Below are 16,645 nucleotides of genomic sequence, written 5' to 3'. Positions count from 1 at the left end.
CTATGGTCATGAGAGATTTGTTGAAATTTGTTGAGGAGATAGGACCAAAGTTGAAAGGAGAAAAACGCAAGAGTACCAAAGAATCAATTTCACAAGTACATAGTAAAAGATTTATCGCCAAAACGAACATAACACAATTGACATAACATTATATTATCAACCTCAAAGTTAGATATTCAATTTCTCCATCCTACACGTATTGTCAAAAAAGAAATAACCGATTTTGTCCTTTGGTTAAAAAATATTCCTATCGTTTTTATAAACGTTTCAAAATTACTATTGGAGTAGAAATCTAAACACAAATTGAGATTTAAAATAATATGATAATCCAAATTTCTATTCTAAATCCCCATAACATTATTTCATGTCCTAGCTTTTGTTTGAAATTTTAAAGAAAAGTCAAGAGTAACATTACAATTTTTTAAAATATAGAAGTATTTCTGAAATTTCATAAAACAGCATCTAGAGGCCAAAGCAAAAATATTTGAAGAAGGTTAAAGGATCATTGAACTACCCAGACGGGGAGAGATAAAGCAGAGACAGAGAGAGCAGACAAATTCACAAAACTTCAGCATCAAACTGCAGTATATTGATCCTCTGGTCATTGTCAGCCCGTCATTTAATTTAAGAAAAATTCCAGAACCCACGAGATTTAATAAGGAAATTAAACAAAAAACATAAGTCAGTGATCTCAGAAGGATTTTGAACTCGTTGCTATGGACAAATCAATTATCGCATTTGGCCAAAATTGGATCAGCTCTATGCTGTTTAACTTTTGCTGCTCTGTTTTCACCTCCACCGTACAAACTAGGTCGATAACAAACTACACAAGCCTCCGAGACTTCGGGCAAATCAACAAATCTGGTTGTAACATCAGTTTGATCAAGTAAAGTTTAACAAGCAGAGCCTAAAGTAATGATCCCAGCAATTCGTGTCGAATTTCTGCCTGCTTTCTATTGTTAGTATGCAGCAATGCCAAACCATATTCAGTCAAATCTTTCACAATAGAACTCAAGAACAGTAAGAACATGAAATGGCATCTTCACCTTCACCTATGGATATTCCACTGTCTATTCATCTTCACTGAAGGTTAAGTAACCATATGTGAACATGAGAGGAACCGAATTTACTGTTCCACATCTCTAGTAAACTCTACCACATGTCATCTAATTTCATTTTCCAGTGGCTGACTGTACAATAGTACTTTATTTGTAAAACAAAAAATCATTATTCATGTAGGAACATCCAGAGAGTTGAGCATCCCAGGTAGCAATGTTCAGACCCTACTAAGACACGGCCATGGCTGGCCCTGTGGAATTGAAGAAAGAATCTCATGCTTTCATATTCGGAGTTGTAACTTTGAAAAATATCATATCTGGCAGGTGGTCTGAAACTTCTTAGTTCAGGGGCCTTGACCTCTCTCTGTCCAATGAAATTTTATCAATCCACAAACCTCATCAAACCATCATTGATAGATTAAAGTGAAATCTTACTGTGGCCAGGCAGATGAGATGGAGAATGAATTGCTGTTAAATTGCGAACAGCTTAATTATTAAACGTGGGAAGAATGGGGCCGTGAAGAATTTAGGACCAACATTTGTTCACATAGCCCTGCAAGTTTTAGATCACAACAGCATTCTTGAGCCTGGAGTTCCCAGAGTTCATATCTGAATGGTATAACCTTTTATGACGCAATAGTGGTCTCAGGACCATCCCTGAGAATACCATTCTGAGAATTCATCATGCACTGGTTCGCAAAATCGGCTGCTGTTAAAGGATCATTTATAGGTGATGGATCTACTTCTATCTTTTCTTGTTGACGTTGATTGTCTACAAATTTATTTAAATTACAGACAGTATTGAAACCATAAGGTAGACTATCAAACTCCATATCAATTTGTACTCTATTTTTACTTTGGCGGAAGGAATTCCCACCTACAACCTCTTCAACAGTATTTAGACGATGTGGCGATATACAGATTGAAGTTGTATCGATATCCATCTCAGTACAAGGACATTCTCGCCCAGCAGTTTCACCATCCACACGGTTTCCAGTCACAGTTAAATCAACAAGCTCGCTACTAGAGTTATCAGTAATATTATTAGAAGCTTCCTGTCCAGAGGCACAGTCATTCTCGTGTTGATTCAACTCGGACTTGTTTCTAAGTACATTATCCCTCAAAAATTCTGTGTCCCCAGTAACTTCCCTATCAGTTTGATGTTCCAGGGTTTTTATCATATGGTCCCGACAAGGACTCCTAGATTCTAGGTCGCTTCCCATACTGATTAGTGCATTCAACTGCTTCTGGACAGACATTGCAAAGGATACAGCATGATCACGTATTAAAGAATCATGAGGTGGACAACGTAGCATGTTGGTCAATACCTGCTGGTACTGTAATAAGCTTACTGATGGCCTTGTAGTCCCTTTTTTACGGCATACGTTAATAACTTTGCACATATGGTCACATAGATTACCCATTTCTGCCCATTGGCAATCACAAATACCAAACTGCGAACCAGGATTCCAAACAACAAATTTCCTGTCTCGAGTAATTTGGTCGGTAACTTTTGCAATGCCATCTTCAATGATAACATCAGAGTCTGGAATTCTCAATGCTCTGCGCCAATATGTCAAACCACTCATCCACTCATCTTTCCAATACCGAGAAAAATTATTCTTCTCCGAGTACTCATCAAGCCAAAAGTAAGAATGTACCTTTGTACCCAGCTTGTCGACCAACCAGTCTGTACGCTGATAAACAGCACTATCTTTCTCATTCAGCAATCTGAGCTTCAACTGGCTGTGGTAAAACTCCATTGCAGCACATGTTTCAAGACTGGTGAGTGGAAGGTTTTTTAGTGCAGTAGTCCACATACCTAAGACCAAAAAGAAAATTCAGATGATGAGAATTCCAAGTGTTCCTAGCCACCAAGGTCATGTAACTTGTTGCACATTTAATGAACAAAAAATCTAGCCTTCAAAAAACTAAAAGTCACTAATATTAAAATAAATCCTGTAACTTATTTGTTTAGTGATCGATAACCTATCCTTCCTTCAAATAGAAAAGAATGAAAAAAAAAGCCATGTGCCTGAATGATAGTGCTCATACACAGAGCACTCGCATTTACTGTATCTTAATTCAAATATAAGGGAATTGTGAAGATACTAACATTAATTATCAATTTGAGGTCATCAGAAGACTTTGGATGATAAAGATTACGCAGATATCAAAATGTTCACAACAATACCTAGAAAGTATGATAAATTGGAAAGAAACTTATTTTTTCTAAGAAAAACTCATTATTAGAACAGAGATGATATAGACCTAGTCTCGGACACCAGGTTGCTTTAAAGTAGTCAATAAATTCTGGATCATCAACTTGATCTTTAATCAGCAGTTCAAATGAATCCACATTTTCATCACCTCGGCAAACTCCATCCACTGCTTTCCCAAGTTGTCTTAATATCTCAGCTCGTTTATCATTTTCTGCACATTTCTTCTGTATGTTTTTATGCCATGCATGGCGGACCCGCCAGAAGCTTAATAAAATAGAACACTGAAATATCTCCCTGAATAAAATCAAAGAAATAATCTCAAAACTCAAACACCAAAGGGCGACATACTTTAATGGTAACAGAAGGAATTTTAAGTTTTTTATACTGAAGAGTATTGAAACTTTCAATCATGTATAATGGCTTGACTTTCATTAATTTGAAACTTTCACACTCACCAATAAAAATAATTAGATCAAACTAATCAAGTAAACCTAAGGCAGGTGCAAACATTTGTACATAAAACATATTTCGAAACCAGTCCTATTGGGAATCATAAGAAAGATCAATTGCAGCTCTTTAAGTGGATTTATCAAGGTATGCATTGTTTTAAATCCACCAAACAGTTAAACAGAGAAGTCGGAACATTCTTCTCATATCCAACAAAACTTTAACTAGACAGTATGGATCTATCAGCATCTCCAACGAAGACAGAAAGACAGAATGAAGAAACGCATTAAGCCTAAATTTATAAATATTCATGACCTATTAAGCAGGTTATCTTTCATTCTATGAGCCCAATGTTAATCTTACAAGATTTGGGAAAGACTTTTTAGGTTAGTCAAGTTTAACTTCCAAAAATATCCTTAATTTCAGAACTGCAGAGGGAAATAGGATAACCTTATTGTCTGTGCATCAACAAGAGGATCATCCACAACAAAACCAGCCAACTTCCATGAAGGATCTTTGGTTTGAACTCTACTATGAAGAGCCCTCATCCACCTATGGGCATCCCCACTAGCAAATCTCGGTGATATAATCCAAGCTACTGGAATTGCGTTGTAGTCTAAATTGAATACTACCAGACTATGAACTGGATACTGGACAAAAATGCAGAAAAGGCATAATTAGCTTCATCTGACATTGAAATCGGATCTTATAATTTAATAATGTTGAAAGAACTAAGACATAAGAATTGATTGACATACCTTCAACTTGTTTGTTCCAAACCTGGAATCTGATGCAAGAAGGCCACGATTGCCAAATCTTATCATTTGTTGCAATTGCCATTCCGTTTGAATTCCCAAGGTAAAGGTGTCCGTATCAGTAAAATCTTCATAAAAGAAGACATTACTTCGGTGGCCTTCAACCCACATAGATAAACTTACTGCATCATCTTCATCAAGTTCATGAGTGGAACGTCTGATGCTTCTCTCCTGTCTTCTTACATATCGATGGGTTAAAAGGTCATCACGGTTGCATGGACCACCCTGTTTCTCCACCGATTCATTATGTCTTTGCATAATGGTCTCCACAGAAACACCAACATATAGAAGCGACAATACACGTAGACGAAGATCTTCAGAGATGTAGGGTGCAAACATAGCACGAGTACCTTCAGCCTCTTTGTCTCGAGGACCATGGCATGGCAACCCCTTTTTATCTACATGCTTATCTTCATTATATATGATCAGTGCAATAGATGGTTCAGCAATTAAGCGTTTGACAATAAAGTGGCAGGTGCAACCCCTTTTAGTGTTTGGCCGTCCAGCATTTTTCTTCTTTGGTACATAAGTACTTCTACTGGGTCGTATCACTCCCCCTTTCCTGTGGTCATCAGGTCCAAACGAACACCAATACCTATATATTGAATGAAATAACTAATCTTCTTAAATTTGAAAAAACAACAAAAAGAATTAGATGAAAACATCTGTACATATTACACAAATACACGAATGTGGGACTTACAAAATATATTCCAGTACACCATCAACCTTTGCCTTGAAAGGTGCTTTCAATGCTCGTCGTCGCCTCGCTTCAACATGAAATCTGGTTGGACATTCTTTATTTGAAGACTCACCACGTACAAAATCATCAACTCTAGCAAAAGGGATTACAGCAACTCTATCCATGTTGTCACGCCATCCTTCTACCTTAGACCACACAAGATCAGCAGAAGAAAATTCCAAGGTTGGCGGATTCTGTACTGGAAGAGAAAAAATTTCGTCCCATCTGGCCATCTACAAATGAGACAAAGAAATTGCATGAGTCAATAATTTAAGAAGCAGGACATGAAACGCATCATTTATAAGAAACCAAAAAAAAATTCTCTCACAACATAACAAATCAACATAAAAATATCAAATTAAGCAGAAACCATCAGCATATTATCTAATAAACCTATCAACACATTGAAATAGCGCAACCAAGGTACCAAAATCCAAATGACAAAAAAAAAAAAAAAAAAAAAAAAGAAAGAAAAGAAAATAATCATGTTTCCCTCTTCTTGTTAACTCTACACTAGAAATTACAATACCCGTTTATACCTATCACAATAAGAATGTCAGACTCGATTGAACAGGGGGAGAATAATAAAGCAGAAACATCTGAGAATCCAAAATCCATTATCATTCCCCAAAGAGGGAAAAAAAAAGGAAAGAAAACTAAACTACAGAACAAAAAGAAGAACCAGAAACTTGTCATTCTCTGCAAACCTGGATTTAACCGGCCCGTAAGCAAGCAGAGATAGAGGACAACATAGAGGAAGTCTATACAGCAACGAAAAGAAACAATAAAAAAAATTCTTCAAAAGATAATCTAAACAGTACATCAATACAAAAGACCTAAGCATACAACTAATTGCAATCACACAAACTCAAAATTAAATGAAAAGTTTAAACAAAAGACCAAAGCCTCAACGTACTGTCTGATCAGAAAACCACCCGCTGCAACTTGATGTCTTATCAAATGAAACTCGCCCTGTGTAGCCAGTTCTTCCCACTCAATCGCCCCCGGTGGAACGCAATCCACTGTTGTCCGACTACCGGAAAACCAAAAAGGATTCCGGAAATGCTCATAGAATCGAGATTGGTTTCGGATATGCTCTGAGAATTGAATGATGGAGACGAGGAGCTGAAAGCTGTGTATCTGAGCGAGAGAAGAAAGGAACAGAGAAGAAAGAACCACCGGAGGCGGTGAGGCTTCAGAAGAACGTCCAAGCCAAAAATAGGACAATCTTAGGAGGTTTAACTTTAAGCATATTTAGGATAAGTTTTTAATTTAAAGATTTTTGGGACAAATGAACATATGAAATATCCAAATTGCCCTGTGGTGTGGAGAAGCCAGGGAAGTCCAGGAGCGGAGATGGGAAAACACCCCATCCCTATCTGTCCCTATTCCATTCCCAATCTTGTAGGAAAAAATTTTCCTATTTATTTTTTTAATAATTTTTTATTTTAATTAAATATATATTTTTTTTTACAATTTTTAAAACTCTTCTAACACAATTTTCATTTAAATAAAACATTATCAATTTTGCTAATAAAAATTAAGGGTGTTCAAAAAATCCGATGACCCGAAAAATCCGATCAACCCAATCCGTGCAATTTGGATTGGGTTATCAACTCATTTGGGTTGGATTGGATTCAAATAAATGAAAATTTTATAGGTTGGGTTGGTTCTTGGGTTCAACTAATATAATCCAAACCAACCCGAACCAACCCGAATTTATTATTAACTTTAAAATATATGTTTTTTCTTACTTATACATATATTGATTTTGATTTTATTTAATTCCAATATTTTTTGAATAATTTATTTTTCAACAACTCTTAGAAGTAGTTTCTTTACACTTTAGAAAGAAAATTTTCACTATATAAATTGAAATTGAGTTGTTAATCTTAATTCAATATATGAAAATAATTAAATTAGACTTTTACATATTTGAGTTGTTAATCTTAATTCAATATATGAAAATAATTAAATTAGACTTTTACATATTTACGTTTTACTTTTTTTTAGAATAAAATTTTAAATAAATGACCTAATTAACTCGAATCAACCCAACCCAAATATTTCATGGTTGGGTTGGGTTGGGTTCATTTTTTAATAAAGGTTATTTGGGTTGAAAAAATTTACAACCAGAACAATTGGGTTGGGTCTAAAAAAAGTTTTTCAACCCAACCCAACTCATGAATACCCCTAGTAAACATTATAGTCTTACTTGTGAATTTTGTAGACATTTGAAAACATTGTTGCCTACATTTTAAATTTTGTAGACATTATGGTCTTTCTTGTGAATTTTGGAGACTTGTTTTATTATAATAGATTTTGGATATCGTTCTGTGGATTGTGGAATCTTATGTGTTTTTTATTGGTGATTCCAACTTTTTTTTTTTAAGGCAACCAATGGAATCGAACCAACCCAACCCATTTTTTATGGGTTGGTTTGGTTCAGGTTCATAATTTAACAACGGTTAGTTTGGATTAGAAAAATACACAAACCAAACCATAGGGTTGGGCCTAAAATATCCCTAAACCCAACCCACAAACACCCCTAATAAAAACAATAGTACATATGCAATTTTAAAAGATATAATTAAAAATTTTAAATACTAAATTTCATAATTTGTACAATATCCTATTTAAAATATTACAGCATCTAAGGAATTAAAGTAATAAAGTCTTTGACAAGAAGCTGACCATCATAGGAGAACATGAAATTTTACAAGTGAAAAATGAAGCTCAACAAGCTCAATCGAAACTCATGCTGAAAATCCATGGGAGAGTTTTCCAAGTCAATCCAATCATGAGGCAATCATTATGCCTCATAAAAGATTTGAAGAAGGATTAAATGCTTACTTCCAAGCTAAATTTCCAGTCCATCATGAAGAGTTGAAACTCTTCAAGCTCCAAGAGTCACTTGGGCACCCAAAAGTCCTAATAAATCTGAAAATTCAAATTCATCCCCATATTTAATGCTTGATGTATTAATTTATTTCAATGTATTTACATTTATTAAGGTTCATGTATATAGTTGAAGAATTTTTGTTGAACCTAGTCAATTAGGTGAAAAGTTGTGTCCTTTCAAGTTGTCTTTTCAATTAGTATAAATACCTATGTAGTTTGGTCATTGGAAACATTTTGAATTTGAATGAAATTTCATTAGAGTTTTTGTCTCTCAAACTTTATGCTTTTTCTTTGTATTCTTGTGTTTAGAATGCATGTATTAGAACTTTCAATCTAGTTTGATCACTTAGATTATGGAGAGTTCGAAATCTTGAAGTTAGTAACAAGTTCTTCTTTCTTCTTGATCATCGATCAATCTTCCAAGCCAAATCTGTTTAGCTTTCTTGGGATTGCTTACTAAATAGTTAATTGGGGTTATTCTTATTATCATTGTGGGGTTCACCTAGAATAAAGGGGGGTTCTCATACGTGATTGAGGTAGTTCCCTTTATCAATCTTAAACTTCAATAATTAAAACATCTATAATTATTCTAACAAAGACTCCAATATATTTATAGATGGGCTAATTTCAAAATGGGCAAAATAAGTTCTTAATATTAGGTTCGTAGCCCAAGCCTTTTTGTTTTACAAAAATAGCAGAAAAGAAGTCGAGCCCATGATTTAAATCAAAAAATGTAAAAAAATATACGAAAATACCTAATACACTCGATACCCCTTGATACACTTGAATTAAAATGATACACTTAGAAGAGGAAAAAGGGTGCAGCTTGTACTTCAATTTAGTCTAGGATCTTGTAGATCAACTTGATGGGGTAAAATCTATAGGTTGCAAATGGATCTACAAGAGAAAAAGGGGTACAGATTGTAAGGTGCAAACCTTCAAGGCTAGACCAGTAGCAAAAGGTTATACCCAGGTTGAAGGAGTTGACTATAAGTAGACTTTCTCACTTGTTGCCATGTTAAAATCTATCAGGATATTGTTATCCATTACCACATATTATAACTATGAGATATGGCAAATGAACGTTAAAGACTACTTTTCTGAATGACAATCTTGAGGAGACCATTTATATGTAGCAACCAGAGGGATTCATAACCCAAGGTCAAGAGCAAAAAGTTTGCAGGCTTAATCGGTCCATTTATGGACTGAAACAAGCTTCTCGATCTTGAACATAAGATTTGATTCTGTGATCAAGTCTTATGGTTTTGATCAAAATGTTGATAAATCTTGTGTTTATAAGAAAACCATCAACAGTTCAGTATCTTTCTTAGTATTATATGCATACGATATTCTACTCATTGGGAATGATATAGGAATACTGACTAGCATAAAATAGTGGGTGTCGGCCCAATTCCAAATGAAAGATTTGGGAGAGGTACAATTAGTTTGAGGCATTCAGATATCTTTGTCTCAAGCATCGTATATTGACAATATACTTATCAAGTATTCAATGAAAAACTCCAAGAGAGGCTTACTACCTTTCAAGCACTGAGTTGCTTTATCTAAGGAACAATGTCCTAAGACACCTCAAGAAGTTGAGGAGATGAGACAGATTCCCTATGCTTCGATTGTTGGTAGCCTGATATATGTGATGCTATGTACTAGACCGACATCTACTATGCAATGAGGATAGTCAATAGATATCAATCTAATCCAGGATTAAATCATTAGACTACCGTTAAACCATCCTTAATTATCTTAGGAGAATGATGGACTACATACTTGTGTATAGGTCTAAGAATTTGATCTTTATAAGATACACTGACTTTGATTTTCAGATTGATAGGGATTCTAGGAAATCAACTTTAGGATCAGTGTTTACTCTTGATTCGAGATATTATGCATCAAGGAGACGTGATTGTCATGTAGATAGCTTTGGTGCATAACGTTGCTGATCCGTTTACAAAGGCTCTTACAATGAAGGTGTTTAAGGGTCATCTAAAGAGTCTAGGTCTACGAGACATGCTTAATTTTGTCAAGGGCAAGTGGGAAATATTGGGCGCTTATTGTATGTCATAGTTTCTTGTTTTTATGTACATTATACTTATTTGATCTTTCTTTTGTGCACTCCACTGGCTTTAAGACAAGTGGAAGATTGTTAGGGTTGATGTCCTAAATCTCTTAGGTCTTGTAATTGTAACTGTATTGTACAAACAATTTATTTATCTAACAAAATAAATAGGTATTTTATTTATCATTTAGTTGTATTTATCTAAAAAAACAAATAAACTAAGATCCAAGGTTATTTTTTGAAACTTAAACATGTATGTAAAGACATATAGGCAGGTCATGTTTAAATGATAACCTAAATGGTCTGTAGTAGATGGATAAGGTTGGGCACTTTATTCTTGTGACATTACAAATACAACTTTCTTTGTAGTTGTTATTGTTGTAAAGTGCTACAAATGATCTGATCTTGATCATTCATGTGTAGATATGTGAGTAGGGGTATTCTATGCAAAGACTTTATATAAGACCGGACCACGAAATGTATAGTCTCTCCATATAACACCGTTGGTAGATGAGACTTGCATTTCATCAAGATGACCATAGATGACTTAATTTGAATCCTAAGTAAGTTGTGAACTTCTGCCTATGAAGATGATCCTTTGACTTGTATGGATGAGAGTAGCCAATTTTGTTGACTCAATATGTCTACCAGTTTGGGGATTCATCTGATTAAGGAGCTAGGAACACAGCTATACAAGAAGGAATTCACTTATTCTATATAGTTAGAGGCTATAGATAAATTGCTCCCTTAAAAGCTGATTCCAGGGCTTAATAATGTGACGCTACAACTTCTCCTAGCCTAAGAGGGATTTGGTCATAGTTGGAATATAACTTATTGTTTATTAGAGGGATAAGTGGTACTTAAGGAGTTAGATGTACCTACAAGGGCAAAAAGGAAATGTTGGCCCAACTATAGTTACGAGCAATTTGTGAAGAGTCAACGCACCGTTGATTGGTTATATCCAATGGACATAAAATTACATATATAGTACAAAAATTGCAGTTGTCAGTCTTTAGTGAAGTGATTGACAGTCAATGGAGGTTGATTAATTTAATTAAAGAATTTGATTAATTAATCGAGTACCATTGGAGCTTCAAACTATAGATTCATAAGGTCCTCTCGTTAGCTCAATTGGGATAAAAATGAGAATCGAATTAATTCAGATTAATTTGAATTGTTCAAATTAATAAAGGGAATTATTTATATAAAATTATATGAGATATAATTTGAGAGAAACTATTAAACTTAATATGATTTTGATTCATATTAAATAATTGAGAGAATTTGCTTTTACAATATTAAATAAAAGTATATATATAAATTAAATAAAAAATTAGTTTTATTTAATTACATGTATATTTTTTAGTTACATAAAATAGGTTATTAATTAAAGTATATATTAAATGAAAATTAGTTCTGTTAATTATATGTATTTTTTAATTACATAAACCTTTCATTTTCTTCAAATAATTTATAAACCTTTCATTTTCTTCAAATAATTTATAAACCTTTCATTTCTTCAAGAAATTCTCTCATTATTATTTGGAAGATAGAAAAGAAATGTTCTTTTATCATCCACTTGCACTATTATAAATACTCCAAAATGTGTTGGAGTTCTAAGGTGTTGAAAATATTGGAGTTGTTGAAGCTTTTGGAAGAGTGTTTTTCTCTCAAAACATAATCATTCCCTCCCCGAATTATTCAAAGAAATCCACAAACTCTCTACGGGTCTCTACCCTGAGAATATTGAGATCTCCATATGGTGGTGTCTGTTGGTTCTTAACACTTGTTGTTGTATGTTCTATTGTTCGTGTTTGAAGTTTTTGGAGAGGAAATCATGAAGAGACTAGTCTTCAAGGGTATGTTTTCTAAATCTTTTCTTCTTCTTAATTTCTATATATATGTGTATGTTTAATTGATCATGTGTACTTTGTTTCTATCACATATATTCTTTGCGTGTTATGTAAAATTAAAATTGGGATGCAATCTTTTCCGCAATATGTACTCGCGGTTCGATCTTATACAAACTCTTTGTATAGAATACCTCACTCGCATTCCACAGGATTAGGATCAAATTATTTGTAACACTTTACAACTATTGTAACAATTACAAAGTGGATTTTATTCGTAATGTCACTAGGATAAGATACCCAACCTTACCCATATGTTTTAGACCATTTAGGTTATTACTTAAGCATGATCCACCTGTATGTCAACCACATACATGTTTAAGTTACATAAAACAACCATGGATCTTAGTTTATTGGATTCAGTTAATGCACAAATAAAATAACTCTTATTTTATTAATAACAATTTGTTTATACAAGTTTACAAACTACGAGAACCATAAGATTTAGGATACCAATCCTAACATAATCATCCCTCCTCCCTCCCCTCTAATACTACAAAAAATTGCACTTTTCCCGATGCCTAAAATCGCCGAAAAATGGTGGAAAACGCGTCGAGAGATCCTCTCCCGATGTAAAACAGATCCTCAGGAGTTTGGTCGGGAAAAATCCATAAGGAGAGGAACTCCTGACGCAAGAAAAGGATCGTCGGGAGTTGTTCTTAGAACTCTCGATGCATAGAAGAGCGCATCAAGAGTTCCCAGAACTCCTGACGGTTAGTATACGTTGTCAATAGTTCTAGGAACTCCCGATGCGCTTTTCTATGTGTTGGGAGTTCTAGGAACTTCCAAGTCGCTCTTCTATGCATCGGGAGTTCTTGGAACTCCCGACGCGCTCTTCTATGCGTCGGGAGTTTTAGGAACTCTCGACATCTTGTTTTATTCATCTGGAGTTCTTCTAACTCCCAATACGCTAAAATATGCATGGAGAGTTCCTTCATTTGTTGAATATTGGCTTTTAAATTTTTTTAATTTGTAATTTATAATTTTTTAAATTTGATCTGAATAACCTGTAAAGCATCCTAACCAACTCAAATAGATTCACATAATAAATAAAACAAATAAAACGAAGTCCATACTATAACTAATAAATAAAAAGTTACAAGATCCTACAATAAAGCAAAGTCGATACTAAATAACAGAAATTTGTTTTCAGAAATGCATAGAAGAAATAAAATGAAAACAACGTCAATAAATATAGAAAAGAAAACAACGTCTGGAACACAGCATCTTGAACAATCGTCCAACCTCATCTCCGAATAGCATCCTACAATAAAACAAAAACATTCAAATGTCATAATCGAACGAACACACCCCCACAACACATTCAAACTTCATAAACATCCATAAACACACAAAAACTCCAAGTTCAACAGCAAAACGAGTATAATCAAACTCTACCCATCCCTCACGACATTCCTGACGCTCATAAACACAAAAAAATACACAAAAACCTACAAGTTCAACTCCAAAATGATTATAACCGAACTTTATCCACCCCCACAACATATTCAAACTTCATAAACAAGAACGAACACATATAAAACTCAAACTTTCTCCCGAAAACAATCTAAACCAAACTCGACCCAACCCTTACAACATGTTCAAACTTCATAAACATCCATAAACGCACAAAAACTCCAAGTTCAACGACAAAACGAGCAAAACGAGTATAATCAGACTCTACCCATCCCCATGATAAGTGCCCGCGATGCTTGTCAGATGCAAAGCTAGAGGTCCTTCTAGGATCCTTGCAAATACTCACAAAGAAAGCTAACTTAGATCAAACTTAGAATCTATGATGGTCACTCTTAGATCCTAAGAGAACTCACTCCAGAATTAGCTTGATCAAGACTAATCCAATGAATTGATTTAAACATCAAATCTAAAGCAAGATTTGAAAGAAAAAGACAACACCAAAGGGTTGAATAAGCACAAGCTTTTTTACTATGGATAATCTGTGTTTTGAAGAATATTACAAGCCATTTTATAGGTCAAATGGTCGTGGATAGACCAAGAAACTCAAAAGTCATTCAAATACAATTAATTGCAAATTGTAGAAAATAACACCTAGAAACTTGAAACTTAATTGCATACTAAATTATAAGTCAAAATGCAAAACTAGGAATGTAGAAAGTCATCAAATTGTCTTAAATATCTCCTCTAGAAGGCGGCAAAGTAGATATGCACGTTTGACAAGGTTTGACATCACATTTCCCCATGTAGTGCACACTTGATAGCATTTTCTTCATAAAATCTGCACATTTTTTTTACCACCGTGTCATCTTCCAAACTATAGGACTTTTCCCATGTCATCTTCATTCTATTCTCTTTTTGACTCATTGAACTAACATTATATAAAACTTTGGTCTCAAAATTATTTATCGATTCTTGTGAATTTTCTAGTTTTTGAAGTTGTAGTGTGAATGCCTCTTGAATCTTCTTTGCCCTGCTTCTTGTAATTGGTCTTTTAGGAACATGCAACGGTTCAATGGTTGAATTCACATCACTCCACGAATTTTCGACACTCATAAACATCAAAAAACACACAAAAACCTACAAGTTCAACTCCAAAACAATTATAATCGAACTCTACCCACCCCCACAATATATTCAAACTTCATAAACAAGAATGAACACACATAAAACTCAAACTTTCTCCCGAAAACAATCTAAACCAAACTCGACCCACCCCTCACAACACGTTCAAACTTCATAAACATCCATAAACACAAGAAAACTCCAAGTTCAACGACAAAACGAGCAAAATGAGTATAATCAAACTCTACCCACCCCCACGATATTTCTGATGCTCATAAACATAAAAAAAAACACATAAAAACCTACAAGTTCAACTCCAAAACGATTATAACCAAACTCTACCCACCCCCACAACATATTCAAACTTCATAAACAAGAAAGAACACACATAAAACTCAAACTTGCTCCCCAAAACAATCTAAATCAAACTTGACCCACCCCCCACAACACGTTCAAACTCTATAAATATTCATAAACACACAAGAACTCCAAGTTCGACCCACCCCCACACATAACTGATAACTTATTCCTTATTTTAATCCATTCTTTATTCATTCTTAAAAATAATTTTCTTCTGACCAACTTGTAGTCCAAAACAATAACCTGTATTAAGCATAAATTTTGATTAATTTAATGAACAATTTGATCAAAGGACAAAGGACAAAGCCAAATTTGGTCATGTTTTTTCAGATCAAGCTTTTCTAGACCATACTTTTTACAACTTGTGGATAGATTTTCATAGCTTCCAAAAACATCTCTATCGGCGAGGATTGAGGACAACAATTGCAGAAATAGCAACAATTGTACAAACAATAGCTTCCAACTTGAAACAATTGCACAAACCAACAATAGCTGCTAACTTCAAACAATATGTCTAATTTTATACTAAAAGAACCAATATTCTAGGACATCCACTATTAAAGGATATTCTGAGATATCAAATATAACTCATTAGATAAAGCAATAAATTGGCATTCCAAATCTCTATGTTTGAATCCTGAACCAATGATAATTGAATTCAAAAGAGAATTTTATATCCAAAAATGCATAATATTCAACTCAAGGCATAATAACTCACTCAACTCAAGGCATGTTAGAGGCCCAAACACCCTCATAGTTTATATTATTAAATGTATACTCCTTTATTTGAGGTTCAGAGTTCAAATTCTTCAATATACCTTACATTTACTGTACTAAAAAATTATTTAACATCCATATATATATATGCATGAAAGAAGCTATATTTGCTTGGCACTAAGTTAACTATAAGAGTTTTACTAGGGTTTTTCTTTTTGAAGAATTTTTTGATAGAATTACTTGCCTTTAAGTTTGGGCTTGTACTTTAGAAATGCTCATTCACATTTTCCAATTTTTATTAATTTGTTTCTAGAAATTTAATTAAAATTGAAGAATCAAAGTTGATGTGATACAAATTTAAATGACAAAATAGAAGAATGAAAGTACTCTAGATTGACACTAGTAGTTACTTAACAGTAGTAATAAAGTTTAAATTCTAAGATGACCATTGATTTAAAAAAAAATGGAAAAATCTTAGAAATTGGCAAAAATCATAGAAAATCATAGTAAAGGCAAAAATAATAGAAATTGGAGAGAAGAGAACTCACGAAACAGTAGTGATGACGACGAACGAATGGCGGCAAACAAACTATCAGACCACCGAAGGCAACGCTTCACTCTCTCGAATGGCGGCCGATGACCAACGATGACAGACAAACCAAACGACGACGAATATTCAAACCAAACAACGGTGAATCTTCAAACCACCAATGGCAATGCTTCAATCTCTTGAACGAACGACGACGGTACAACGCTTCACTCTCTCGAACGAACAAACCAACGACGGTGATGGTGACAAAAAAAACTCCTAGGGTTTGAGAATTGGGGGTAGAAGAGGAGGCAAACGATCTACCTTCTGGGATT

General features: G+C 34.2%; 1 protein-coding gene across 2 annotated transcripts; it reads right to left on the bottom strand.

Moving 5' to 3' along the window:
* Positions 1-557: 557 nt before the first annotated feature.
* LOC120083056 lies at positions 558-6,578 on the bottom strand. Of its 2 annotated transcripts, none has more exons than XM_039038579.1 (6): positions 6,201-6,578; positions 5,246-5,517; positions 4,486-5,137; positions 4,178-4,377; positions 3,429-3,574; positions 558-2,880 (listed from the first exon to the last, which is right to left on the bottom strand). In XM_039038579.1, the coding sequence occupies exons 2-6, from the start codon at positions 5,515-5,517 to the stop codon at positions 1,685-1,687; spliced, it is 2,466 nt and encodes an 821-aa protein (XP_038894507.1). In that variant the 5' UTR covers positions 6,201-6,578; the 3' UTR covers positions 558-1,684. The 2 variants fall into 2 exon arrangements, with proteins under 2 accessions (XP_038894507.1, XP_038894506.1); XM_039038578.1 differs by having other exon boundaries at positions 3,330-3,574; positions 6,201-6,576.
* Positions 6,579-16,645: the final 10,067 nt, after the last annotated feature.

Source organism: Benincasa hispida, chromosome 8 (genome assembly GCF_009727055.1).
Source record: "Benincasa hispida cultivar B227 chromosome 8, ASM972705v1, whole genome shotgun sequence".
Lineage (NCBI taxonomy): Eukaryota > Viridiplantae > Streptophyta > Magnoliopsida > Cucurbitales > Cucurbitaceae > Benincasa > Benincasa hispida.
The sequence above is the reverse complement of the archived record's forward strand: the minus strand, read 5'-3'. Positions and strand labels throughout refer to the sequence as shown.

Excerpts from the sequence above, each read along its gene's own strand:
- LOC120083056 (XM_039038578.1), bottom strand. The coding sequence starts at position 5,517 with ATGGCCAGATGGGACGAAATTTTTTCTCTTCCAGTACAGAATCCGCCA. Across the intron at positions 5,138-5,245 it reads GGTGTACTGGAATATATTTT|GTATTGGTGTTCGTTTGGAC; the intron begins GTAAGTCCCACA and ends TTCAATATATAG. Across the intron at positions 2,881-3,329 it reads AACCTGGTGTCCGAGACTAG|GTATGTGGACTACTGCACTA; the intron begins GTCTATATCATC and ends TTTTGGTCTTAG.